The sequence below is a fragment of the Zonotrichia leucophrys genome, chromosome 1, assembly GCF_028769735.1.
Source record: "Zonotrichia leucophrys gambelii isolate GWCS_2022_RI chromosome 1, RI_Zleu_2.0, whole genome shotgun sequence".
Taxonomy (NCBI): domain Eukaryota; kingdom Metazoa; phylum Chordata; class Aves; order Passeriformes; family Passerellidae; genus Zonotrichia; species Zonotrichia leucophrys.
In genome coordinates, this window is record NC_088169.1 from 96,813,989 (window position 1) to 96,841,646 (window position 27,658).

The 27,658-nt window shown below is 43.8% G+C and overlaps 1 protein-coding gene across 1 annotated transcript in view; it reads right to left on the reverse strand.

Moving 5' to 3' along the window:
• CD96 (CD96 molecule) overlaps positions 1-19,203 on the reverse strand; it is a 33,445-nt gene extending 14,242 nt beyond the window's left edge. The window contains 7 exon segments of the mRNA XM_064703073.1: positions 1,378-1,433; positions 8,983-9,205; positions 10,660-10,769; positions 15,798-15,911; positions 15,914-16,200; positions 18,387-18,400; positions 19,138-19,203. Coding sequence (XP_064559143.1) covers positions 1,378-1,433; positions 8,983-9,205; positions 10,660-10,769; positions 15,798-15,911; positions 15,914-16,200; positions 18,387-18,400; positions 19,138-19,203 — 870 coding nt within the window.
• Positions 19,204-27,658: the final 8,455 nt, after the last annotated feature.

Below are 27,658 nucleotides of genomic sequence, written 5' to 3' on the forward strand. Positions count from 1 at the left end.
AATATAAAAAAGTGGATACCTTTGTGGCAGACAGACTATGTATGACATTTCCAGAAATCACAAGGGATTGGATACTTCAGATGCAGTAGTCCTGGTTCTATGCCAATTGTTCCAAAGATCTGCATTTGTGCTCTGTTTAATTTCTCAGCAAACAATAGATGGGCATGACCTCAAAGTCAAGGCTAGATGAAGGCTTGGGCACTAGCAGGGTGAGAGGTCTCATCCTCATGCTGCCTGGAGATTCCCAAGTATATTTATTTAGCAGGTTATGACACTGTTAAGTACTAAACACTGTTATAAGAGAAATGGCCTTGTTCTTTTCAACAGAAGAAAAGAGCATGTGTTACTCATGCGGCACAAACCTCTCTTGTTCCCTCATTCAAAGAAAGTGGTTCCCACATTAAGTTGGAAGCAAGCTTGATGCAGTGAAGCCAGCAGAAGTCAATCATTCAGTACAAAGACTGAAACAATCCAGCTGAAACTCTTTCCCTGCCACCGTAAACTGCACCTGAGCTTGTAGTATAATGGCTTTCTCCTATTTTCCTCTTCATTATTCCCTTATTTTTCAGGCACTTTTAGGTCATAATATTTTTTCAATTTTTCCTATGAATAAATAGAATTTTGATATCCTCACTAGATTTACGCCCTGCAAAAAAGGCAGAAAAGAGAAGTAAAGAAGTCAGTGTTTGTTGGAGGTGAAGAACAGACAGAGGGTCTTGGGGGAGTTTCTCTTGCCCAGTCTTGTGATAGCAGGCACCCCTTGCTCTGTTCAACAGGACAGTGCAGACAAAAGCCTACTATGTCCAACACCACACCCAGAAATAGGTCACCAGGAAAATTATACCAGTTTTCAGAATCAACTGATACATGGATTGTGTGAAGTGAGTGGTTATGTATAGTACAAGGTTCTGCCTGCCCATGAGCTCTGTTTCCAAGGAAAACCTTCTTGATTTGAGATACTTGCCAATCAAAAGTTTTAACTTGGAGGGATGGAACAGGAAGCAAAGCACCATAGCTAATAGCCAGAGAGGCTTACTAGTCAGTCATATGAGCCATAAATATGTTTTACACCAAGCATGGCCATGCAATTCAGTAGGCTTTTAGGTTTTGCCATTACCAAAACTGAAACAGAGGCCCACACCACAGAGAAGTCAAGTCCTTAGAAGTCCCTGGTTTGTGCTCACTGCTGTGGGGGCGGCAGTTGCTCAGAGGAAAGGGCGTGAGCACCTTGTGTTAACTCAATGCCTTCCCTGCTGCCCTGTGAGCTCAGTCAGTTTGGTGGATGCCTCCTATGCCTGATTCAGCTCAGCTTGCCTGGCCTTGCTCGGGTGGCATGGTGGCAGTCACAGGCATCACTCTTTGTCCAAAATTGCTCACCTTCTGCGAGGTGCTGGCTGAGCTCTCCTCCAAGCTAATGAAGATCTCAGGGTAAGCTGGAAAGCAAACATAAATGTATTAGTGAAATGGACACTGCAAATAACAATAACAGCTTCTAATAACACTTAACAGTGTTGTATCATAAGAAGGGTGGGAATTAAATCCTACCTCCAGCCACACATCAAGCAAGATAAAAGTGTTACAACTGCAATTTGAGATCAAGGAAGTGGTTTACAAGATTGTATTAACAACTATTGCCACAGGATCCGGGATGCATTTCACTGCCTACCTCAACTAGGCTTGGGTGGCTCTGCTGGGGAAACAAACTGAAACCATCCTGCAGTCACAGCTCAGGCAGTAGAGCCGTCCTTACTGGGCCACATGAAATTACATATACCCCAGTTCCTGGTTCCTCTGTGTGCTTGCCAAAGGTATCTCCAAAGGCTTTAGCCATTCCCCAAATGTTTGATTTTGGATGCCAGCTATCCAGATGCTGTTGCCTGGATAGATGTGTGACAGTGTCCCCACAGATGCTTCCTGCCTAGCCAGGAAGCCCAGAGGAAGCCTCACAGCAGAGCAGCAGGGCACTGACAACCACATCCACATGAAATAAAAAACTATTTTTTTCTGGTTTTGCAGCATTTTGGTTCTGGGCACAGCTGATTGTTTATATATATATATATATATTGTTTGTATATACTGTGTATATTGATTGTATATATACAGCCGGAGAGCTATCAGGTACCCTAAGCCTCCCTATACTACATTCCCAAATTATTCATTGGGATGTCTGGTTTGGAACAATATTGACTGACTTGTTAAGTAAGGACTGTTGAAACTGTGTTAGTGTATAACAAATTTCAGAAGCCTCAGTAAATTGGGCTTCTGGCCCTGAAATTGGACTGGATTACTTAGGAAGTCCCAAATTCTTTATCTTTCCAACCTAAACCTCGCTTTAATCTCTACCATTAACATAATTTTCTCTTTTTATTACCCTGTTAATTGGTATAGAACCACCTCAGTTAATTACAATCCCCCCTGAGGTGAACTATCCAGGTTTCCCTGTTTTATACAGCTAGTCCACCAAGGACCCTTCTGACTTTATTTTTAATTTCCATTTTTCTGCCTGATGTTACTGATGGACTCTGCCTGGGCATGACTTACATTTAGTTGTCATGGCCTTATGATTTTCTGCACTTACAGTGCAGTGCAAGTGGAATTTCTTGGTTTTTTTAAAATCTCTTCTGGGTTTTGAGTTTTTCTGCTTTTTTGGAGGGTGGGGTGGGGCAGGGGTTTTAGATTCTTCCTATCAGGAAATGAGTGTCCTAAGATTTCATTCTTTCTTCTTTGCCAAAACTGTACAGATGGTAGTGGAGCTAGCAGAAGACAGACAGACTTTTTCAGATACAGGGAAAAGTCTTGTAAACTGGATCTTCTAATCGCTGCAGAAGTTGCCCGGGAGGCTAAATGATGTCTGGTCTAGTGCGTGCTCTTCCTTTTGTTTTTTTTCATGAGAATAGGTATGCTTTGCCATACCTGTATTGAGCACTATCCTCTGCTTTCTCAGATGTGTTTATGGGGTAGCTGTTCTGGCAGGGAGCTCTCACACATAGCTCTGAATGGTCTAATAGATCTTCTCCAATTAACATCTCAGCCCCTGTTAACACTTTGACATTCATTTGTCTTGCTAGGATATTTACCAATGTTTTGAATCTAGGAGAAATTCAATATTTAGTTCAGTAGTTTCTGCTGCTGAACTTTTACAAAAAGGAGAAATCAATATTTGTCAAAGTTACACATGAAAAGACCATACCTTCTCACAGCAACTTGTATCTAAAAGAACTCTATTCTAGAAGAGAAATATTTTAAAGTATTTTGATCCAAAAGCACCCTCTTATAAAAAGCTATCTTGATTGAATGATTGTTTTTTACCAACAAACCAAGACTCTCAACTTCCTTGAGAGATCTTTTCATACCTTCTCCATCCTCTCCAGTCCAATTCTCAGCCCCATTGGGTCACCTCAAGCAGCTGTGAGGGAAAACTATTTGGCACTCCTCAGACTTGGCCTGCCTCTGCTGTGTTTAGCTCTGTCTGAAGTATTTTTCAGAGGGATCCTGCATGAGGAGTTTCCCACAGGCACCTTCTCCTCCTCCTGTCCCTTTCAGCTCTGTGCTGCAATAGCTGCCTGCCCTTCCTGCCCTATTTTTAAGCCACCCAGCCTGAGGGATTCAATTGCATGAGTATTCAGGTGACAGGGGAGATGCTGACTTGCCGAGATGGGAAAACCTCCCCAGGTTTCCACTGGCCTTTTTCCCTAGCTGTCCCCTTGCTAATGGCCATAATGACAGATATAACCAACATAAGGTGCTGTTGACTTTGTATGCATATACTATCTTTAGTTTCTGTCCCACCCATTTGAGGCTGGATCTAACTGCCAGAACACAAATATTAATTTCTTTACTTTCTAGTCAGCACAAGGAACAAGAGAGGTGCTGCCATCTGAAAGGGCTCTTTGTCCCCAAATGTCACCTAGGGAATGCTGGATTATCCTGGGCAGTGTCTCTGCCAGTGCTGTGCAGGGATGTGGGCTGGCTCAGGGCACAAGAGAGTACATGGAGAAAAGCTGGGATGGTGCAATCATAAGTGGTACAACTTCAGCAAATGGTAACAGGAAAGAGTGAGACAAGATGCAAAATAGTTATTTCACTTGCAAAATTCAGATGCGAAAGGGTTAGGAGCACAAAAGCACACTTCCTCCGAGTGGTGGACTTTACTCTGCTGAGATCTAAGAGACTTTCCTCAGCACCCACTGCAAACCTCAAGGCTCTCAGGGAGCCAGTTCTGCCCTTGGGAGCCCTCCGAGAGAGGCTGGTGGCACAGCACCCTGGTCCTAAGCCAGCCAGCACTTACTGGGAAATGCAGACTGTTCACCACCAAGGGTCGCAGTTGTTTTCTCTAGTTTGCCCCTCTACACTGCTGTACTGGTATTTTGATGTGTGGTCATGCACAGCTGAGCACATATTTCTCAGTAATACAGAGAAAAAGGTAAATAAAGCAACCTCTTAGTAAGAGACACACAAATCTAGGCAAGAGCATCAGACGCGATGGAAGATGTCGGATCTCAAGATTTCAGTCCTGAGATGCTGAGCCTCCGAGACCATCTTGGGGGGCTCGGGAGTCTTGGAATGTTGCCAGAAGTGTCTGGTAGCTGGACTTTAACCCTGCACAGGAGACGACAGGGATGAGGGCTTCACCGGGTGAATGGTGAAAAGATTAGTTAATTAGAGGGTGAGACACAAGGTTTAAGATTTATGTACAGGGGGGTTTAGAGGAGTAAGATGGAGGAATTGGGGTGTGTCCTGTCCTCCTCCTTCTTCCTCCTCTCCTCCATCTTCTTTGGCCACGGTGGCACCTTTGGATTGGTTATTACTAAGAGTACACCGAGTTATAAGAATAGATGGTATTGGGGAAAAATGATAAATATTGTATACGTAGCAAAGGGTATAAAGATACGTGGCTGCCCGGAGGGCAGAGACAGAGTGTGCCCATGGCTGACTGCTGTGCAGATCTCTGTTCGGCTGAAAGAACATCTTTTAGATAAACAATTAATAAACATAAAACCAGAAAGAAGAACTGAAGCCTCTTCTCGTCCTTTGACACGCGGGTGCCCCAAGGTCACCCAGGGCCTTTCCAGGCCCCTCAAACAGCCGAGATAAACCCAGACTTGGCGTCCCTGGACGGACCACGAACCACCACAACCTTTCGGGGGAAGATAAACCGGACATTTGGCTTCCACTGGGTGAGCTCTGACCACCACAACCTTTCGGGGGGGCACCACCACCTTCAAAGCCCTGAAGAAAAAAGAGAGAAGAAGAGAAAAAAAAAAAGCCAGCAGAGACTGCAAAAAACCAGCAGTCACTGAGAATTCCACCTCTCAGTTTCTGCCGAAGAATATTCGTAGCAGAACAGCCCGGACTGGAACCAGAAGGCGCCCTGGGTCCACCTCTCGTGATCTGCTGGACAGATCGAGACGTCCAGACTGCTCTGGCGACAGATTTGGTAAGAAAGCCTGAAAATAAGAACATGGGAGGCACACCTTCCCAGGAACAACGGGAAATTTTGTCCACCTTATAAGGTGTGACACAAACATACAAAAATTAATTAGCTCTGGCCTTAAAAGGCCAGGAAAGTAGACCCCCGAGACGCACCAGACGTCCGGGGGGGGGCCCTCAAAAGAGGGGGGAGCAATGCAAGACTCCGGAAAAAATTAGCTCTGGCCTTAAAAGGCCAGGAAGAAATAACCCCGAGACGCACCAGACGTCCGGGGGGGGGACTCTCTGAAAGAGAGAGGGGAGCAAGGCTCCAGGAAAAGATTAGCTCTGGCCTTAAGAAGCCAGGGGGAAATGCTCTTGGAGAAAAAAGAGCAAGAAATATTATTAAAACACCCGGTCCCAAAACCCAGAAACCCTGGGAAACTCCCAAAAAGCGTCCAGAAAGCCCAGAGAGCATGGAGGATTCAGGACCGAGGGGGGAGAGCAGGGGGGGGAAGAAAAAGGGATCGGGGGAGGCGCTTTTTCGCGGCAGCCAGGCAGCGGCGGAGCAGGCGGGGAGCGCGGCTGAAGAAAAAACAAGAGACGCGTGTTCAGATACGGCTTTGCTAAGCTCAGGGCCGGGGGGTGCAGCGGCCCCGGGGGCCGGCAAGGCAGCAGAAACGCGCACGGCGGGCAAAACTCGCAAAAAACCCGGGGGGGAGAAGCCACAAACCAAAGCCGGGGCGTCTGACCCATGCAGCGAAATTAGGGGAATTGCGCAATCCCAGAAAAGCTGCGTGAGACGCAGGGGGCGCGCGGTTGTGACGCAAAAAACCCGGTGCGAGTCGCGGCAGAGCGCGGGTGCAGGCGGGAGCGGCCGCGCACACACTGACGAAAGGCCACACACACACACACAGCGTCGGAGGAGGCGGAGACAGAGTCGGGGCAGACCGAAGGGGGAAAATTCAGAGGCGGAAGAAAAAGGGAGAGGAAAAAATTACCTCGGGAGAGACACAGAGCAGCTCGGAAAGCACGCATGCGCCGAGCGCGGGCGGGGGCGGGCCAGACCCCCGGTGACGTCTCAGGCGAGGAGGGGCCCTCTCCAGACTTGGTGCCTTTGGTAAAAACCCTCGGGGTCCCAAGCCTCTCCCCTCCTGGGGAGGCTTGTGTGTTTTCTAACCCTATTGTCAGTTGAATCAAAAACTAGGTAACCCCGGTCTCAAGTAAGCCTGCAAACAGCGACAATCGGCTGAATGAGAGGCAGTTGTATTCATGCAGTCGTCCCAGCCACGGAGCCCGGTGACAGCACCACTCGTGAGGGAATGACCGAAGTGCACAACATGCCGGATGCAACTATGCAACGATTTTCCTCAACAAGATATAAGAAGAAACGAATACTCAGACAAAAGTCGGGACTCAGACTGCAAAGGACAATTCAGAAGAGAAACAAGAGGAACGAAAGACTCTGGGGGGTTTTTTCTCTTTGGGGTCTTGAATATTTCTGTATAAGAACGAAAGACTAGGAGGTTTTCTCTTTGGGGTCTTGAATTGCAATAGGCAATAGAGTAAATTTACCTATTATAGGGAAAACTGACAAAGGATCATATATTGATCAGCTGGTAGATTTCTTTGACATTTCTCCCATTTGGAGAGGAATTTTAAGGGCAGATTTCTTTGACATTTCTCCCATTTGGAGAAGAATTTTAAGGGTAGGATTTTATGTTTTAATAGTTTAGGATTTTATATTGTAATAGCTTTCCTAGTCCTCATCCATGTCGTCCCAGATGCCATGAATCGGATTGTAAAAGAGGTTTTCTTGGGGCAAACAGAAGGGGGAGATGTCGGATCTCAATATCTCAGTCCTGAGATGCTGAGCCTCCGGGACCACCCTTGGGGGGCTCGGGAGTCCTGGAATGTTGCCAGAAGTGTCTGGTAGCTGGACTTTAACCCTGCACAGGAGACGACAGGGATGAGGGCTTCACCGGGTGAATGGTGAAAAGATTAGTTAATTAGAGGGTGAGACACAAGGTTTAAGATTTATGTAAGGTTTAGGATTTATGTACAGGGGGGTTTAGAGGAGTAAGATGGAGGAATTGGGGTGTGTCCTGTCCTCCTCCTTCTTCCTCCTCTCCTCCATCTTCTTCGGCCACGGTGGCACCTTTCTATTGGTTATTACTAAGAGTACACCGAGTTATAAGAATAGATGGTATTGGGGAAAAATGATAAATATTGTATACGTAGCAAAGGGTATAAAGATACGTGGCTGCCCGGAGGGAGAGACAGAGTGTGCCCATGGCTGACTGCTGTGCAGATCTCTGTTGAGCTGAAAGAACATCTTTTAGATAAACAATTAATAAACATAAAACCAGAAAGAAGAACTGAAGCCTCTTCTCGTCCTTTGACACGCGGGTGCCCCAAGGTCACCCAGGGCCTTTCCAGGCCCCTCAAACAGCCGAGATAAACCCAGAGGAAGAGAGAGAGTTCAAGTATATTAGTGTCCTTGAATGATTACCCAGGTAACACTGTTGCTATATAAGAAATGTTGATTTGAAAAAGCGTCTGAATCATGCAAACGAAAGAGGAGGTTTCAGATCATTAACTTCTATTTTTATTCCTTTTACATCAGTGACCAACAACCCTCAGATACATTTGCTTTTTTCAGCTGCTCCCTGTTGAACTTTCCTTTGACTTCAGAGCATCAGCCTTAAATGACCATGCCATCCTCAAGCTGTGGACTTCCTCGGACAATCAGCTACAGTCAAGGGACTGTTGACAGGCCCAGTGTTTAATGCTCATTTACTTTCAAAGCTTTGGAAATATGTTTTCCTGACCAAATGATCTCTAAAGAGAAAATAAAGCCTGGTTTTCAAGTCGGTAGCAATTTTCTGATTCAGTTGTACCTTATAGTAGAGTGGTTCCTGATAGTAGAGTGGTTCCTAAGCAATTTGAAATGGGACAGGGCAAGTAACTAAAGATGGGGAAGGCTTACAAAAAATGAAATGCCAGCCCACATGTCTGCAGTACACAGGCTCTGCCACTCCTGGCCAATTTGAGACCCCCCCACCAGGATCCTCATTTCCAGACACTCATTTCCTCATTTTGGCAGCAGTTGAATGTCACATGCATTTGAGGATGTGATTTTGCTACAACTGTAATTCCAAACTGCTTACTAAATTACAGCTATGATTTCCTGACCACAGACAGCATGGTCATTGGGACACGGAGATCTTGATGACCAGTGTGCTTCCCTATAACACACAGAATCCCAACATAAGCCTACATATCAAGGTAAGAGTCTTGCCATGTGCATGACAGTGAGATTGATATATATGCAATGAACCTACTATTTTTTCTTGCCAGAAACTGAAGGAAGGGACTCAAATTCTTCTAAGAATCGAGTAAACTCCACCATTTGCTAACTTTTTATGTCATTGCAGCTGAAAAAAATGACAAGGCGAATATGTTTACATTTAAAAAACCAGAGTGTCTGTCAAAAGTTATTGGCTTCAGAACCAGGCAGGAGTGTCACCTTTCCAAGTGCAAGGCAGCAGGCAGTTGGCATAAGCCCCTTACCAAATACTCTCACAATGGTGCTGCTCTTCTGGACTCTGTCTGGGTGGTACAGCACATGGCAGGAAAAGACTCTGCCATCATAAGTGATTTTGGTGGGGAAAACCTTTAGGGTGTTGTTCAAACTCAGGAGGACTTTTTGCCCGTACAGCATGCTGCTGTTTCTGTACACAGCAGGACAGGAGGGCTCCTTGGTCACAAGTTCCTCTTCCCACCCATCTTCATCCTGTGTACAGAAAACCCAACAAAATTGTGAAGTTCAGACACACACAGTGAAATGTTTTTGTAAGCCAGCTCTATTCCCACTATGAAAAGCTTCCCTTGCACATTGTGTAGCAGTAAGGGGACATTTGCAACATCTGGTTTTTTTTTCCAAATATATTCTCTCAGAACTTCAATACCAAGAGCAGTCATCATCTTGACAATAAAATATGGAGTAAATAGCTGTGTCTTGTGAGTTCTGCTCTCTGTAGCCTGCAGAGAGAGCAACAGAGGTTTTCTCACTGCACCAGTCTTTAAGTTATGCTGAACATCCCAGACATGTTAAATGTGACTGAAATTTCAAGGAAAACTTTGCTGTTTTAGAATTTTAAGTAGAAAACCTTGATAATAATAACTAAAATTTATCTCTCTAATTGTCTGTGTGGCAGCCAGGTTATAAGTACAGCCAGCGTGTCCTGGACATCTGTGCCTCAGTACATATTTGCAAGCTTTACTCTGTACGATGCGTGGCAACCCACATATATCATATATTTGGGTTTTTTTTTTTCCCTTTCCTCTGGTACTTTGTAGAGGGAACTGGCAGAACTGATGTTGTAAAGGTAAGGGTGTTTTCTACAAAATTATTTAAATTTTAATATTAAGAATGACCTTCGGAAGGGAGATCTAAGTAGATAATTAACCAGGACAGAAGGTTAAAAAAACAAAACTATTTAAAAATCACCTTCAAGGAAATCCTCAACAGTTACAGCTTCTCAGTGACAGCATATTTAAATGAACAGGAAAACTCAAGGACACTGATCACTGATACTTATCTCCACACACACACTGATATGAATGCTAAAAGGTTGCATTAAAACATGCATATAAATATATATCCAGAAAGTGAGATAAAGTACAAAAATACAGCAAGCTTCGTATCTGACAGAAAATTGCTTAAAAACAGTTTTTCATGTGGTTAGCTTGATAACTGGGTTTCCATGTCTTCAGTGGCCTCTGTGACACAGAGATTCACAAAACCAAAAACATTAGCCAGTACCTTTCTTTTCTATGTCAGAGCAGCCTATCTCACTATCCTACACAGTAATCATGTATTTTTCAGATACTAAAGCTTCACTACAAAAAAAAAACTCGCTGGAAATCCAATACAAGAAATCTTTTTGTTTTGTCATATTAGCCACTTTCCCTAAACCTGCTATGTGCTCCTGAAAAATTCAAAGCAATAAAGCAATTAAGATGGAATTTTTCCTCTTTGCTTCTTTAACAGTTATTATTTGCAGTGTATATTTTGCAATTCTGTGGTTATACTTTTCCCCTTTATTATCACAGTCCAATATGACTGATAAGTTTTTTAGCAGATTCTGCAAGCAGGACACAGTGGAGTAGAACATTTTCATTTCAATGTGCAAAAATAGCCTGCAGTTCTTTCTGAACTTTATATTTGAGATGAAAAATACTTACCACTAGCCATTTCAAAGGATAAGTGGACAAATTTTCTGAGGTCTCATCCTCAAGGCATGGAATTTCTAAAATCTGCTTTAACCACACTTTCTTCAGGTAGTGCCTCTCCTCTTTTATCATTGGAACAACAACAAAACCCAAGGAGGAAAATCAGAAACATGATGTTCATTGTGCTTTGAAAACCAATGCTGACTAGTCTTCTATTCAAGGAACAGGCACTTCTTGGTTTAGAAGGGAACTGTAATTTTCAACCATTACCCCTAGACACATTTTTCAAGTGAAAGCCCTACATCCGATTCTAGGTGCAGTTTCATGACTCAATTCACAGCATTACCAGAACTTCTTGGCAATTCTTAAAAAAGCTTTTCTTAACTGCAGGATCACGATGTCTCTTTTCAGAGCTGAGAATAATCGGAAGCTACAATTTTTATGTTACAATTCTTTTTTTTCTGTGGCAATAAACCTTCACATCAATTTTGTGCACCTCTATTTCCTTTTCTCTGAAGATATCTGCAGATATCCTTTTTTCACTAAGCAAGCTATTCAGCATGTCAGTTAGGTTAAGACTAACCCTGGTTTTCCTTTTGTTATTCTCCAACCTGCCCACTACCACCAAACTTGTCACTCTTTCCTTTCTTATCCATTTCAAAAGCCATTTCTCCACCTCCTACCCTACCTATCCTCAATCCAGGGCTCCATCCAGCTGCGGAGGCTGACCAGAGTGGTGCAGTGAACAGTGCATTGCTGTGATCCAGATGTTTGGTCTGTGAGTGTGCATGTGTGTATTTAAGCAGGAAGAGCAGTGGTGCTGGGTGGGAGATGCTGTGAGGGCCATGGTCAGCACAGACCTCTCTGACCCTTGGCCATGGGGCAGGCAGGGATGTGGCACATCCTGCCATCCTTCCTTGCCACTCAACACAGGAAAACTCCTCAGCTCTGCTGTCCTGGTAGCTCTGGCTTGCATGTTGAGATAGAAGAGGTATGTATTTAATTTATTTTTTATCTTGAGGGGAGTGAAAATATCCAGCTGTCCCAGACTGCCATGTTATTTGTCAGTGGGGACTTTTTGGTGACTGAAATTTCCTTTGTACCTGGCACCCAAGCACAGAGCAATGGTGCCAGCATGTAGCCTGTGCCACAGAGATGTGAAGAAAGGTAGTGCCCTTAGCTGTGCCTGGGAGAGCCAGTAGCAGAAGCAGCTTCCCTCCACTGTCCCTGAGACTGAAGGACCTGGGGAGCCAGCTTTTGCAGCAGGACAGAGAGCATAGAAGCCCTAACATGGCTGGGTAGTGCAGAGAGGATAATGAAAGGACAAAGCAAGCAAATCTATAGTTTCTCCAGGAACAAAACTGTACAGAAGATTTTGCTGGGACAAACCACCATGCAAAAGCGCCGGGCAGAGTACAAGCGTGGAGATGAGCAGTCATCCCAGAGTTCGGTCTGGAAACAACTTCTGCCTACTCTCACAGTCACATGTCCCAGCTACTTGCTTCCCCCTCCTATCTCTGACTCCCATCTCCATTAACAGCCTGTTGGCTAAAGTCCTCTGTGTCTGTCTGTCCTACAAAGGCCTGCTGCTCTGTGAGCTTTTTACAAGTTGAGTGCATCTGGATTCACTTCTCTTTGATGTAAATGAAAACTGTACTTCATCATAGATTGTCACCTTTATTCATCCCATTCACTCATAGGCTGGTTTAAGGTTTTTTGTCTTCTTTTGAGTCAGACTGGTTTATTGCAAAAGATCTGGTTACCTTAAAACACAAACCTGCAAAAGGTGGCAAACTCAATTTTTTAGTTCTTTCTGGCAAGCAGTCATCAGTAGTACAGCTTGCTACATCTTGTAGTTACTGAAAAAAGTCACAGTGATGCTGATATGAATAAGGGCTGCCCAAACTGTAGACAGCAATAACAGCATTGAGCTTGTCTGTATCAACCAAGGGCAGGAGAAGAAAAGCAATACCTGATTAGCTCAATTGCTGTACTAGAAAGTGAGAAACTTTGCATGAAGAACAGAAGAAGCATGGGAGGGTTTCACAGGGCTATCAGCACAGTTTGTACCTTCCTGCGCTCCCTTTGATGTTGTTGTTGTTGATTTGGATTTCAGCAAGGCCTTTGACACTGTCTCCCATAGTACACTCCTGGACAAGCTGGCAGCCCATGGCTTGGACAGGAGCACTCTGTGCTGGGTTCAGAACTGACTGCATGGCAGGGCCCAGAGAGTGGTGGTGAATGGTGCTGCATCCAGCTGGGGGCAGCCACCAGGGGTGTCCCCCAGGGGTCTGTGCTGGGGCCAGTTCTGTTTAATATTTTTATTGATGACATAAATGAGGGTTTAGAGTCTTTCATTAGCAAATTTGCAGATGACACTAAGCTGGGAACGTGTGTTGATCTGTTAGAGGGATGGAGGGCTTTGCAGAGGGACTTGGAACAGTTGGATGGATGGGCAGAATCTAATGGGATGAAGTTCAATAAGTCCAAGTGCCGAGTCCTGCACTTTGGCCACAATAACCCCCTGCAATGTTATAAGCTGGGGATGGTGTGGCTGGACAGTGCTCAGGTGGAAAGGGACCTGGGGGTGCTGGTTGACAGTCGGCTGAACATGAGCCAGCAGTGTGCCCTGGGGGCCAAGAAGGCCAATGGCATCCTGGCCAGTATCAGGAATGGTGTGGCCAGCAGGAGCAGGGAGGTCATTCTTCCCCTGTACTCGGCACTGGCGAGGCCACACCCTGAGTGCTGTATCCAGTTCTGGCCCCTCAGTTTGGGAAGGACCTTGAGACACTTGAGTGACACAAAGGAGAGCAACGAGGCTGGTGAGGGGCTTGGAACACAAGCCATATGAAGAATGACTGAGGGAGCTGGGGTTGTTCAGCCTGGAGAAAAGGAGAGTCAGAAGTGACCTTATCACTCTCTTCAACTTCCTGAAGGGTGGCTGTGGTGAGCTGGGGGTCAGTCTCTTTCTCTGGGCAACAACAGACAGAACAAGAGGACACAGTCTCAAGTTGCACCGAGGGAGATACAGACTAGAATTAAGGAGGAAGTTTTTCACAGAAAGAGTGGTCAAATACTGGAATCATCTACCCAGGGAGGTAGTGGAGTCACCATCCCTCGATGGGTTTAAAAAAAGACTGGATGTGGCACTTGGTGCCATGATCTAGTTGAGGTGTTAGAACATGGGTTGGACTCGATGATCTTAAAGGTCTCTTCCAACCTAGAAATCCTGTGATTCTGTGATTCTGTGATCCCTCTGCCCTGGGGAGCACAAGGAAATTCCAAAAGGGTAGCCTACCACAACACACCCCCATACAGCAGGCAGAGTGGCAGCTTCAGCTTTGGCACAATTATTCAGCATGTACTGTTTAAACACACCCATCCTCTGTGAGCTGGGCAGAGGTATTGGCTCTTTGCCTCTGTGTGTTCATCAGGGCAGGCAGGTGCCACAGGGTTGCTCCAGAAATGTCTCCAGGATAACAGCACTAAAATTCTTGGAGTCACTGCCATGCAGGTGCCATCAGCGTTAAACATCCCTGAGTATGAGTCTTGCACAGGACCTCCTCTTGCTACAGGAGTAACATAGTCCAGAGTGGGGACTACCAGTCTGGCCTTGTGATGTAGGTAAAAGGAGAGTGGGAGCACACCAAAATGCCCCTAAAATGACCTGCACCCACCCTGCTCCTAACTCTTGAATGTCTGCTGTGTCTACAGCCTTGGGCCCATGCAGAGTGAGCACATTGGCCTTGCAGATCTGAACTGAAGCAGTGTCAGATTTGCTGTTTACTTGAGTTGTTAGCAGAAACCTGGGTCAGAAAGAGGTTTCTGAGGTCATCAAATCCAGTTCTCCATGTGCACTACAACAGACTTGCTCAACACTCATGCCAGGTTCCATTTTCACTGGAGTTTGGACTTTTGCCCTCACTGCTGTCACCAAATAGCTGTTCCCAAAGTTGCTACACTGACAGTTGCCACAGTTTTTTAATTTGTTGTCAAATCCATTCTCATCTGATTTAAATAAATTTGTTACTTTACCAGGATAATTTAAATATCCTTCCTGGAGTTCGGACTGTGCCGTGAGGCTTATTGCTGAGAGCAGTCATACTGCTTTCCAGCTTCCTTTGCCTGACAGAAGCTGCCAAATCCCCATTCCTGTGATTCGCCTATGCAATTCCCCACTTTGCTCCAGTGTCTTTTTGGTGGTGGTGATGCCTTAAGTTTTAATTTTTATATTTTTCAGATTCTGTGCTGCTTTAGTGTGTAGTTCTGAACTTCATATTAAGGCTTGGTAAACTCTCTTCACTGAGTAGATAGACAAAACAAGTCCTTTTCCAGCTTGGGACCAAGGACAATCGATATTAGTTTCAGGCCCAAGAGCATCAACAATGTGGGCTGAAGAGAGAAAAACAAGAAGGATGGGACTTCATAACCTAAAACTATAATTGGACAATTAACTTGAATATGCAAAATGGACCAAAACTTATAAAAATGTGAGACCTCGTGACTGGTCGTCCATTTTGTGACCATTTTGGGTTCATCTTGTCTGCAGCCCTTTTTGAGCTCTTATACTGCCCAAGATGTATCTTGGCACCTTGTTGAGGCCTTTTAATAAATACCTACTCTTTATTCTTTAACTCTGTCGATCCTCTGTTCTAGGTCAGCCTTCACAAGGCGTTAGTGGCAACACACATCCTTCCATGGAACAAACACTCAGCATGTTTTGCAGATGCCAGCTCTCAGCCTCAATCAGACAAGGGTGTTTTCTCCTTCTGGTGCCCAGTGCTGCACACCCACAGCAGCAGCAGCACATGATTTGAAGATCCAACATCCTTAGTCCCACCATATCCTGAGCTGCTCATCCAGTCTCCTCCACAATGTTTCTCCAAAATGAAAATGCAGAAACTGCCCACCTCACCACCTTTTTTTTACTTTACTATCAAACTTTTTATTCTACCAAACAATTAAGGTTTCCTAATAATGAGTTGGACAAAAGAACCAAAGAGTGCCTGGTAAATAGGAAACTGTAAAAGCAACATTCAGTGGCAGTACTGTGAATCCCAAACAAATCACCAACCAAGAAGTGTTCATCTATCCTGATATTCTCCCCCACCTCATTAGGAAACAGAAAAATCTCATTTGCAATCACTTACCTTCTGCCTTGACAGTAAGTTGAATTTTTGCAGCCTTTGTTCCATATGGGTAGGTAGCAAAAATGCATTCGTACTGCCCAGTAAGGGACACGGTAATATTTTCCAGGTGCAGCACCACCAATTGCATTCAGACATGGCATTTGGATTGGTGGAACACGAGGACCCTGTGTCATCACCACTGCAGCGTATCCTTGTGCTGAAGGACACTGAAAAGTTGTAAGGAGCCTCAGAAAACTTGAAGTAATGGGTGCCATAGGTGGGGTGATTTACAGCTATTTTGGTAAAGGGGCTGCCGTCAGTCTTGGACCACTGTGTCTGTATGATGTGGGTGCTGTGCAATTTTGGGAACATGCACACCAGGGTGATGTCAGTACCTGGTGGAGCGTGGACCACTTCTGTCTGTCTGGGCATCTGCAGTCTGGCCTTAAAAAAAAGACAAGATCAAATTCAGCGCAAGTAATGTTTAAACAAAGCTTTTCCTAATCCATCTTTGATTTGGTGCCTTAGCCATAGACAACTATGAAGACCCTACAACTTCCAGCAAATCTCCAACCAGTACAGACTGCAGAGAGAAAACTGGGAGAGCAAATGCATGTGTGTCTGGAAGATGGCAGGGAGGTCCTGTCACACTTCTTGGAGAGAAATGAGAGCTCTGAGGGTCTCTGTGAAAATGAAAATCTTTCAACTAATATAAATAAAGCAGAAGCTGGACACAGTTATTCCCCAGTTCTTTTTACAAGAACAAATGGGTTATCCCCACTGGCTAATTCCCTGCACCATCCCCCTGCCCCCTGCCTTTGTGGCTTCAGCAGAGAAAGCAATTCTCTGTGTTATTAAACAGCTCCTGCATGTCCTAAACCAGTGTCTGTCTCAGTGTCAAAGTGAGCTGCTCTGGTGTGTGTTTTCTTCCTCTGTTAATTTCCTAAAGCAGGTGGCAGTCCTTAGTGCACCATATAAAAGAGTAATGGATCGATGGAATGAAGGGGCATTCAGCAGGAGCCTGTACCACTTGGTTTAGCTGCTGTTGTAGTAGAATTGATTGATATCCCTTTCTCCCTCCTATGAGTAAGAGTCTGGCAGTCCCCAAAACCCTGAATGCAGGGCACTGACAAACTCAAGGAGATTAAGAATTTATGGAGGGGGTTGTTGTAGTGAGAAAAGTAATCAATCACTTCCATAGAGCTGTACAAAAAAAAGTCCCCTGTACACTGGTTCTTTTCCAAAAGAATGTGCACGTCAAAAAAAAAAAAAAAAAAAACAAAACCAAAAAAGAGTTGTGCAGTTGTCCTTAGGTACAGACTTGTTGCCCCCCATTTATATTCCATTTTGTCATCCTCCCTCTGTACCATAACATCTCTGTATATTTGCTTTGGGAATTTGCCCTGCAGTCCTGCCAGCTGCAAGTGCCCACTGCTCACCTTCTTTCCTTCAAAAAGCTGGGTACGAATTCCTTTGCTTTGACATTGGCTCTGCTGTGTGGTATATGGCTCTAGGGCACCTGAGCTGGGGGGGGGCCTGCCAGGGCTCAGGCATTCTCAGTGGGGCTGCAGTGTGCCCTACACTCCCCCAGCTCAGCCAGGAAGGAGCCAGGCAGGGACTGTGCACCCTCAGCTCTGGCTTGATGGAGAGAAGGCACAAGGGCAGAGTGATACATCCTCACAGAGCAGGCTCCGATTTGTTACCTGTACACTGAGGGATGGGTGACATGGACACTTGGAGACTAGATGTGTGGAGAACAAAGCAACTCAATGGCCATGGCCAACATTAATCTCTGCTGTTTCATTGCTGCACATGTTCTGCTCATCTGTTATTCTAAAAGATGTGATGACGTTAGAGGTTAAATAAAAATAAGCCTGAATGACAAGTCTCACAGCCTTGTGCTGTGAGAAAAATTACTAAAACTATTTTTGTCAGTGCAAGGAGCTTATTATAGGAAATGCTCTCTGATTTCACCACAAGTTTTGCATCAGTAAAAGTTAAGGGAAAAGCAATTAGGAATCTTGCAATCAGACTATCAAGCAAAAGGCACACAGCATTTTGTCTCTCATATTCATGCTGATAGGTCTAAGGATCATATAAAGAACACCTATGAAGAACCACTTGTGTAATTTATAGTAAGTTGAAAAAATTATATCTGTAGAAACAACATTTTAATTTGCATTATATCTTAATAGCCTAGTACAGTAGATTATTTTAACTGAAAACATTTTGTGCAAAAGTGTTCTTAACTTTTTGCTAGCATCCCAAAATAAGCAATCTCATTTTATGTCGACTTTGTTTTTCAAAATCAAATAGTGTCCAGTAGTGCATACCTGAGCTCCAGCTGAAATTTCTTAGAGTAACTCCCAGACATTTTGGTGTCTGATCTCCACAAAGGGCATAGAGGCCTCCACTTTCGCCTTTGAATGACTTCAGTGAGGATTTCATCTCAGAGGAAAAAACCCCTCCAACTCCTTTTTTTCTGTAATTGCTATTTCTTTCTTACATGTGTATGTTTTGAGGCTTCTATTCCTTGCTTTGCATTTGAGATTTTCTATTTTCTATGAATATATGTATGAATTATTTTTAAGAACCAGTTTGCCTCAGTGCAAAAAAAGATCAGCCTATGCCACATTGTGAGATGCATCCTTCACTGCTAGTCAAACACATCCAGTTTTCCCCTTCTTAATCTGAAAATTGTGTATCCTACAAAATTGTTGTTCCTAGCTGGTAATAAATATTCCTGCATTTATCATGGTCAGAATTTTGAGAGGGTGGGGCCTTGTGAACATCATACTTTTTCTTGGTTTTCCTCAGATTGCTTTTGGTTTAAATTCCTCTGATAAAGGTACAGCCCTCCTTAGTCAGCTTTTCTGAGTGTTTTACTTGAATGACCAACTTGTTTCTCTAGATGTTAGCACATGGGGCTAGGTGGAAAAGAGGAAGGGAAGAATCTGTTTAAGAGGTTTCACCTGTACAATTTACTCTTGCCTTGAAGTGTTTCAATTCTTCCTCTCTCTGCATACACAGGTATGTAAGACAGAGACAGAGAGGTATTTTTTATTTTCCCATTGAAAGCAGTTTTCCTTTTGGCCCATTTGAGAGGAGCACACAATCCCCTGCTTCAAGTGAGCTCATCCCAGTGATTATTCCAGCAGGTTAGGCATATTGAATTAAGTAATCTGCTCAGCACAAGGCATTTATTCCTTACTAGCTGCACATTATAACTAGGGTTATTAGAAAGTTGTCAGGAAATAGAAAATCATTGCCAGTAGCTACAGCTCAGCCCAGTAAGATCCACTAATCCCAGCCTGCCCCTCACCACCCACCATCATAAACTGAGTCAAGATGTCCCCCTGACACTCTTACCTGTGACACTGGGCATTGAGAGCAAACAAAAGAGAGAGAAAAGCCACCTTGCTTTCATCTTCACTTGATGAAGTTCTGGTGCATATGTAGCTGTCTTGGTGCTCCCTCAGAAAAGGAAGTTGAAATGGCCCACCCCATGCAGACAGGCAGATGTGCAGCACAGTCACTCAGCATGACTTCAAAGAAATGCTTCATTAAACCAAAAGCCTCAGTTTCCTGCTGGAGTGATAAAATAAGTACATTGTGTGAAACTTTTAAGACAAAAGCATTACCTACATTTTAGCCCGTGTTGAAAACAATGGTTTTTTCCATTGTCTTTTCAAATTAACTCAGAGTAAGCAGTTTACTGATTTACACACTCTCAAAAATATGCCAGGTACCTAAGTTTGAATATATAATTTTTGGGGGTGTGGTTTAGGGGTGATTCTGGTGGTGCCAGGTTTGCTGTTGGAATTGGTCTTGAAGGTTTCTTCCAACACTGATGATTCTGTATGCTCTGTGTACTATAAGGTAGATAGCATACAAAAAAGCTGATTTTCTTTCTTTCTTCATTTACTTCATGTGTTAGTCTCACATATACTATTTCTATACTCTCTACGCTCAGTATGTTTTAAAAACACAGCAAAACATCATAAACAATCTCCAGAAATAAATACAGATTGAAATAAGAGTTTCTACATTCACTTTTCCCCCTCCTTTTTCTTCCTAAGAAGAACACCAATTATTTTCTGCAGTTTGATGAATTGCAGTATCACATGTGACAATGTCCCTTGGTGTGGTTAACGTCCTTCAGCTGTCAGTTTTGTTAATGGCAGCACCCTCAGGTGGAGTGACATGATTCCTGGCAGTTCTGTCACCTGTCTTTATTGCAAGTCACCTGTACATCCTTCTGAGCTGTCCTGGAAGCATACTGCATTTCCATGAGTTAGGCACAGACCTGCCAGAAAAGCATCTCATTGCAGGCAGGTCATTCAAATTTGCTGCTGTTGGCAGCTCTACAGAAAGAAACAGGTTTGAGTTCTTGCTTATCATGGTTGTTTCCCCCAAGCCAAAGAGCAGGGCAGGACACCTCATGTGCACAGTGTGGATAAGTGTTATGTGCTGGCTCTTCACAGTGTGGATGTTTGGCAGTATGGATGGGCAGGACGCTTGGTGCTCCTGATAGCTCCATCTTCTGGGGCCCAAGGACAACCTACCATTTGTACTATGTGACAGAGCCTATTCCAGCCCATTCCTTGGGGAAGAGAAAGCAAGTGTCACAGTCCGTTAAACAGGCACCTCTCTCTACCAGCAGTGCCCTCCCTCAGGAGGGAGTCCTTGACTGAGCTGAGTCCTGACATGTCTTTTCCTGACTGCCAACTTTTGCTAACCATGGAGCTCCCCATACCTCCAGAATGAAAGGTACAAAGGAAAAGGTGAAAAAGAAGGACTCTGATTATTTCCCTATTTGATGACCTGCCAGGTGTTAACAACATCTATACCACATCCCTAATTTGTGCATATGCAAAATTTTGATGTCACATTTAAATAGGCTCCAGCTGGAGCTGATAGTGCCAGCTGGGCTACGTCAGGGCTCCACATCTTTTGGAGAATAAATGCTGCTGCACAGTCTTTTTGTTTGCATTGATCTTCTACCTGATGGAATGTACTAAGAGCACTTGGAGGAAATGCACTGGATGCCCAGGTTACTGCTAAAGGAATTTTCCCGGGGATGAAATCTCTGCTTGTCATTCAGAAATCTGACAGAGAAAGATCTGTCCCAGATGATCAAGAAGTCCTGAAGCTGAGGATGAACAGAATATTCAAGCCATGGTAATTGACAGCCACAGAAGGGAGTAAAAATACTAAAGGGATATGTTCTGGTTTCCACTTCAGAGTAAAGACCACAAAGAACACAGAGATTACCTGCAGATACTACAGTGCAAGAAAATCTGACTTCAGTCTAAAATTTGGATTTTCATTTATGATTGCAATTACCTTGGCTTTTCCTGCTGATCAGGTCATGTAAGCTTTGTACCATGAGAGAATGTATTTTGTCTTGAATGAGATTTTTTATTGATCTGAAACACACATCCCAAATTGGAAAGACAGGTCAAGTGCTGTGTGGCATATTCAAGACACAAAGAAATCCCTGAGCAGCTTGTTTGAGTTTCTAGATCACAGTATCTTGCCCTTAGAATTTGTTTCCCCCCTTGAAATAATATCCTAAAAATATACTGCTGCCATGTTTCATTGTGTTGGCTGAATGCAGCCACTCAGCTCTGTTGCTGTGCTTGGTGATTAAAGACAGACAAGAAAGAAACCTCCCAGCATGATGGAATTTTGTTCCATTCAGAGCTGTGTTTTGCCCCCATTTCTACCTTAAGCCCAGGTCCTGAAAGAGTCATCCCGCTGCTGACATTCATGTGCGTGAACAGCATAGCCCTGCCTCTGCAAATGATGGCAAAACCCATCCTGAGACACTCCACTTATCTCACGTGCTGGCAGGGAGATATCTCTTCCCTAGATCCAGACTTCAGTTCCTGCTTACAGCAAATTCGTATGAGAGTTTCTTCCCCCTCTACCCCTTTCCTGGAAAGTTACTTACAGGCAGCTTTGCAAAGGCCACAGTTGGATGTTACACGCCAGGTTATGGATTTTGAGGATGTGAGGAGTTATGAAACATATCCAGGGATAATGGACCTCATTGGCAGCTGGAAGGAGGACGTACCTGTATTTGGCTTTTCCTTGCTGGAGAAGCTACGGGGATGATTATCTGAGATCTGGGATGTGTAGGTTTTTCCTGCCATCCAGAAACACCCAGAAATCACTGCAAGGCTGGTAGGTTTCAGAGGAAAAGAAGCTGTGCCCAAGCAAATGACATCCCTTGTCAGTGGATGTGTGAACCACAGTGTTTTCTTTCAGTCTGAACAAGCATTTGACCTGGTTGACAGTTCCCTGTGTCCCAGGTGGTGTCAGGAACATATGGGCTCTGAATATCATCGAGGATGGGTCCTCGGCAGTGTTCTGCAGAGAGGGGTTGTGCCCACTGTACCGGAACATCTCATGCAGCATTAATATTTTTTCCATTCAGGTAGGAGTAGAGGATGGCAGTGGGAGATCCTTTAATAATTTTCTGCAGATCTTCTCACCACTGGAGGAAGTATTTTAAACTCTGCAAATTACTCTTTCCATGGCAATCACCCTATTATGCGTCATGCTCACAAAACCCTCCACTGCAATACATTTCTTCTGCCTCAATTACAGTAACTGTACCTAAGGAGTAAGCACAGCTACAGTCAGTCACACAGAAAAAGAAATCTTGAACTCCAGAGACAAATTCAATTATTCATAAAGAGAGACTTTTTAGAAATGCTAGTGCATGAGCCGTTTCTGCCAGAGGCGTCAATGATTACCCTTGCAGACTGGCGTCCTCTAAACATTGCTTAAAGAAAGCACAGGTCCCCAGTGGAAAAGAGAGGAAGACTTTGAAGCAGGAATTTCATTAAAGACTAAACTAACCTTACAGGTTCACTTGGCAATTGGTACAGAAACTCCCACTTCATCACTGTGTTTTTGTTTTGACCTTCTTTGAAACCTGCACTACTGACTCCACAGCCAGCAGGCCCCTTTGACCACAGCACCTCATGGGGGGTTGGATAACTGGGTGGCATGGGCTGGGAGGGAAGCTTTTCAGGGGACATGGCACTGAATTGGCACTGGGACACCCACAAGGCTTTTTGAGTGCCCCTCTGCTTCCTCTGTCACCCCTTCCCACTCCTAGCTCTGGTGCCTCTCTCCTGCTTGCAGCACTGCCTCTTCTGCATGTGGGGGACAAGAGGGAAGAGGGTCTCTTCCTCTGCTTCCTCCTTGTACTCCTCCTTCCTCACAGCTGCATGTGTTCCTGTGTAGGACACAATCCAGCCCCAGTTCCAGCCAGGGTCTGGAGGCAGCATGGCAAGGCATACACACTTCCCTCTCACCAGCAGTTTCTCCATCTGAAAGATGTTTAATGCTCTGAGTGAATTTTTGCTCCCTATTACACTCACAGGTCAGAGTATGGGAGAAAACCAAGAGAAGCTCAGGTCTAGGTGCCTTCCTGCTTCAACTTTCTAGTTACTTTTTCTAATTAGAAGGCCTAACTTAAAGGTCATGTTTCAGAGAAAGAGATCATATGTTTGGGGATAAACAGAGGAGAATGAGCTCCCTCACCTTTTTTGCCATTCCAGCCACAGGCTCCTGTGGTCTTCTGCTCCCATTTAATGCAATTTCTGACCAATGATATTCTGTTTGGGTAAGCTGTTTTGTTGTGCAAAGTGCAAGTTACTGAAAAAGCAGAGTATAAAAAGCACAACCAATGAGCAAAACAAAACAAAAAACAGGCACATTGACCCAACAATTATCAACTAATGAAATACCACTGTGTGAAATTCAGCTGGATATTTCCATCAAACTTACGGACCCTACACAGCCATTACTTCTGAAATGAAAAGGAAGGCACATATGAGACAAGCCCTGCTTTCTTTGGTACATTCTCTTTTCTAGATACAGCACAAGCTGTGACTCCCCGCTGTTTACAACAACATCAGCTAAGGGTTTTTTTCTTGTACATCTTATCTTCCAGGTTTTGTAAGAAAATGTTTCAAAATAGATGAAGAACTGTGTAACAAAATATAATGGCACCCATAGCTTTGAAAAAGGCATTTGTTTGGAAAGGATAATCCGCTGCCAGTGCTGGGAAACACCTGCTCGTGTGAGACTACATGGTTAAGATTCCACCGAAGGCTCCCAGAAGGGCCATGTCATCCCCTGGTCACTTTGGCAGCAGCTTGAGAAACTTGGAGCAGCTTTTGCAAATCACTCCAGCAAGAGGAGTCTGCTTGTGAAAGAATTTTTCTCAGACACAGCTTGTGGGGCTTTATTTTAAGTGGTGCATGACAGAGGGAGTTAAGAAGACAAGCAACAGACCACCTGGTCAGAACTGAAAAGTTTATGTTCACTTCTGAAATGATGTAAACCTAGATGGTCTGTACAGCTCATTTTACCACACAGACTATCGCCAATGTGTTGTGCTCCTCAGCTAATTTAAATTCACCCATACTATTGTATGAAAATATCTTCTTGAAGGCCACCTGGCGAGGGCACAACATGGCACACAGGTTAGAATTCACCACTGAGGAAACACATCAAAGATTAAAGGTGTTAACAAATAGAAAGATTAAAGGTGTGAAAGTTAACTTCAGATGCAGTAGCAGCAACAATTTGAGGGCAGCAGAGCTGTCTATATTAGAAAAGAAATAAAATAATACACAACAATAAAAGGCCAAGTTTACAGTGACACTGAGAATCATACCTTGGATATTTTTTTTTTTGACAGAATATTTTGGAAGCATCAGGTGTTAATGAATTTGTTTGCCATATCTTTGTAGCCTGTAAGTACATTTTACAGTATCAGCATGTCAGAAGCAACCACAGAAAAATGAGGTATTACTCCCATCACATCCATCATCTATTAAATTGTCCACTAAACCATAATTTCCTGTCTCTTTAGAAAAGTTGGTGAAGTACAAATCAAAAAAGCAAAGCAGAGGTTGTTTCTCATGTTGAGCCTGGCTCTGCAGAGAAGAAAGTATATTTCAGTGGAACCTGTGTTAGGACTCTTGTGGTGCTTTAGCCCAGAGCCTTGCATAGCAGGACACCTCACCTTGTCCTGGGAAGAACAGGGTCATCTCCAGGAGGCTCTGCAGAGCTAAGTGTTCCTTATATGAGCACAGCGTGGGATGAAGTGTGGTAATCACATATCCTCTGAAAAGAAAAAGAGATAATTCTCCCAGGATTTTCCTGGGAAACTGTGAGAAGCTGTGGGAAATTTAGAGAGAGGAATTCAATTATTATCTCTCTTTCTGTAACCGTTTTTTATAGATGTGGTTCTCCAGAGTATGCTATTCATTGTTCCCCAACAATGTGAGAGATTTTCACTTTGAGACCAATCAGGTCTCAGCTTAGCAAGTCAGACTATAAAAGTCAAACCTTCTTCCTAATAAAGGTTCTATTTCACCTTCTGATGACTGGAACCATTCATTCTGTCCCTGACTCAACAGCATCAATGAAGCATTCCTGAATCAGGGCATCTCAATAGATGATGCAGTCAGGTAGGATAAACACAGCACAGCAGCAGCTAGAAGGCAAAATGGAGAGTAGGAAACTTCTTGGATATTTCTACATAATATTATTTTCTACACCATAAGCAGAGTAACAAGTAGCTACTGCAGATGTGAATCCTTTTGGTTCCCTCTGTGCTCAAAGGCATAATGTGAACATGCCCTGAAGAGCCCTCAAGGAGTTTTCAGAGCGGCAACATGCACTGAGTCCCTCCAGAGCTCTTGTGGCCAAGTAGCTGAAGAAAAGGACGGAGAATTAAGATAAGTTTTAACATAAATTCCTTCTTTCAACATTCAATATGACTTACTAAAGTTTCAACCACCACTAAAATTAAGAAAGGCTTCTACTTTTAGGTTGATTTGTAAGGGTCGCTGTCCATGTAAAATACCTGTTCAGTTTCTAGTTGAATCTACCTCCCAAAACAATACTAGCCACTGTTGCTGCTTCTTTCAGTGAAATTTCATATCTCAGATAATGGGGATTTTAAAAGTCACTGCTGACACATTTTTTGCATAAAACAGAGAAAGGACAGCCAAGTAATGAAAACCATCGCTGAGTGCCATACCTGAACTGGAGTTTTAGTTGCGAACAAAGAGTAGGTTAGTAGTCATCACCTCTAGCCCTCCTCCCAGTCTGACACCTTGTCCCCAATACTATTTCCCTCCCAGTCACTGATGTGTTACCTAATCATTCTCAAGAGCCTGCTTGTGACCCACTGACACACAGGCACCACTCGAATGAACACTGCTCTTCCTCTGCCTGAAATGAGGTTATGCTTTAACTTCTCCACAGCTGATTGAGCTTAGCAATGCTGCTAAGGGCAATGAAATCATTTGAGACCTCTAGCAGAGCAGTTAACTTCTATTTTGCATGATTGCCTGCATTTTCAAAATGAAAATATAGTGGCTCAGTGGGTTTAACTGCCCAAGTCGATGGGTAGCTCCTGGGTGCTTCCAGACTGTGTCCCAAAAAGACACGGTAGACAAGGAAAGCCACTCATGTTACCCAAGCCTTCTTTCTCAAAAGGCTGAAGCCACCTTCTGCCCCTTGGAAAATCAATGATTTCAGTAAATTAATTTCAGTCTGTTACTGTAATTGGACTAAAAGAAAGGGCAGCATCTTGCAAGTCAGTAAACTGGAGAATTGCACTGTGACTGAGCACAAATCAAATAGTCTATTTGACATTTTAATCACAAATAAGAAAAAAATCCACTCATTACAGAACTGAACAAAGTTGACTTCTGTGAATCAGACTCTTCAGTGAACTCTTTCCTCCCCTGTCCCCTGCACAGCTGCATGGCAACTGCAGCACCAAACATCATGCAAACTACGGCAGCTGTGGCCATTACTGGTCATCCCTTCTCCCTATAAAATTGCACTTACTCACATAGTAAAATAAAGAGCATGTGAAGGAGGAATGAAAAAACCCCCCACAGAATAGCATGAAAAGCACAAGTTTAGAAGCCACAGATCTGTTTGCAGGAGGCTGGATCAAAATTGCTTCAGGCTCCTTTCAGTGATTTACCTGCATACACCAGAGACACGTTTGTCTTGCAGTGCTTCTGCCACGTCTTGGCTGTGGTCTTTCAAGATGCAAGAGGAAGTACTGAGCCTGAAGATTAGTACAGCTGACCAGCTGCTCTGAGTACAGGTACAATTTTAGAAGTCTGATTTAATATCTGGTTCAAACAGAAATGCTCATGGCTAAATTGGAAATAAAACTAATCTATCCTTATTAGATTGGGGCTGTAATCTCATAACACCCTCAGATATTGGACTTACCTGACAAACTTCCTGCTTTGCACTGGCTCTCATTCCCAAGAAGCTGAAGAGAGTGAAGTGAATAATGAAAGAAATGTAAGTTCAAAGAAAATTCATATATGGTTCAGTGGCTTGTACTATAGAAGCCTTTAAAACCTATATACAAAACAAAAAGGGAAAGAAGCAGTCTATGAATGTGGTCCATTCACCCAGAAGGCAAGTTTTATTATACCAGTGTGGATGCTGCCCAGATCTGAAAACACTGGGAGCAACAAGTGTATGCCTTGGGATCCTAGGGAGAATTGCTTAACTTTTCCTGAATAGAAAAAGTACATGCTCAGCTTTATGACATTGGTACACTGGTTGGCCACAGGAAAGAGCTACGATTTTTTTTTTTTTTTTTCAGGGAAGTATTCAGCTGTTTCAAAAAGGACAAAATATTGAACAGAGCAAGTACATTACCTATGTTATTATTAGAATTACTACCTCAAAAAATATTGGCCAAAAATACCTTAGGTGCAGTTAGTCTGACTTTGGCAACACATGAAGAATTAGATCTCTTGACAGGCTCTCCAGCATGTTTTTCTGCAATGTTCCATTTTCAGTTACCA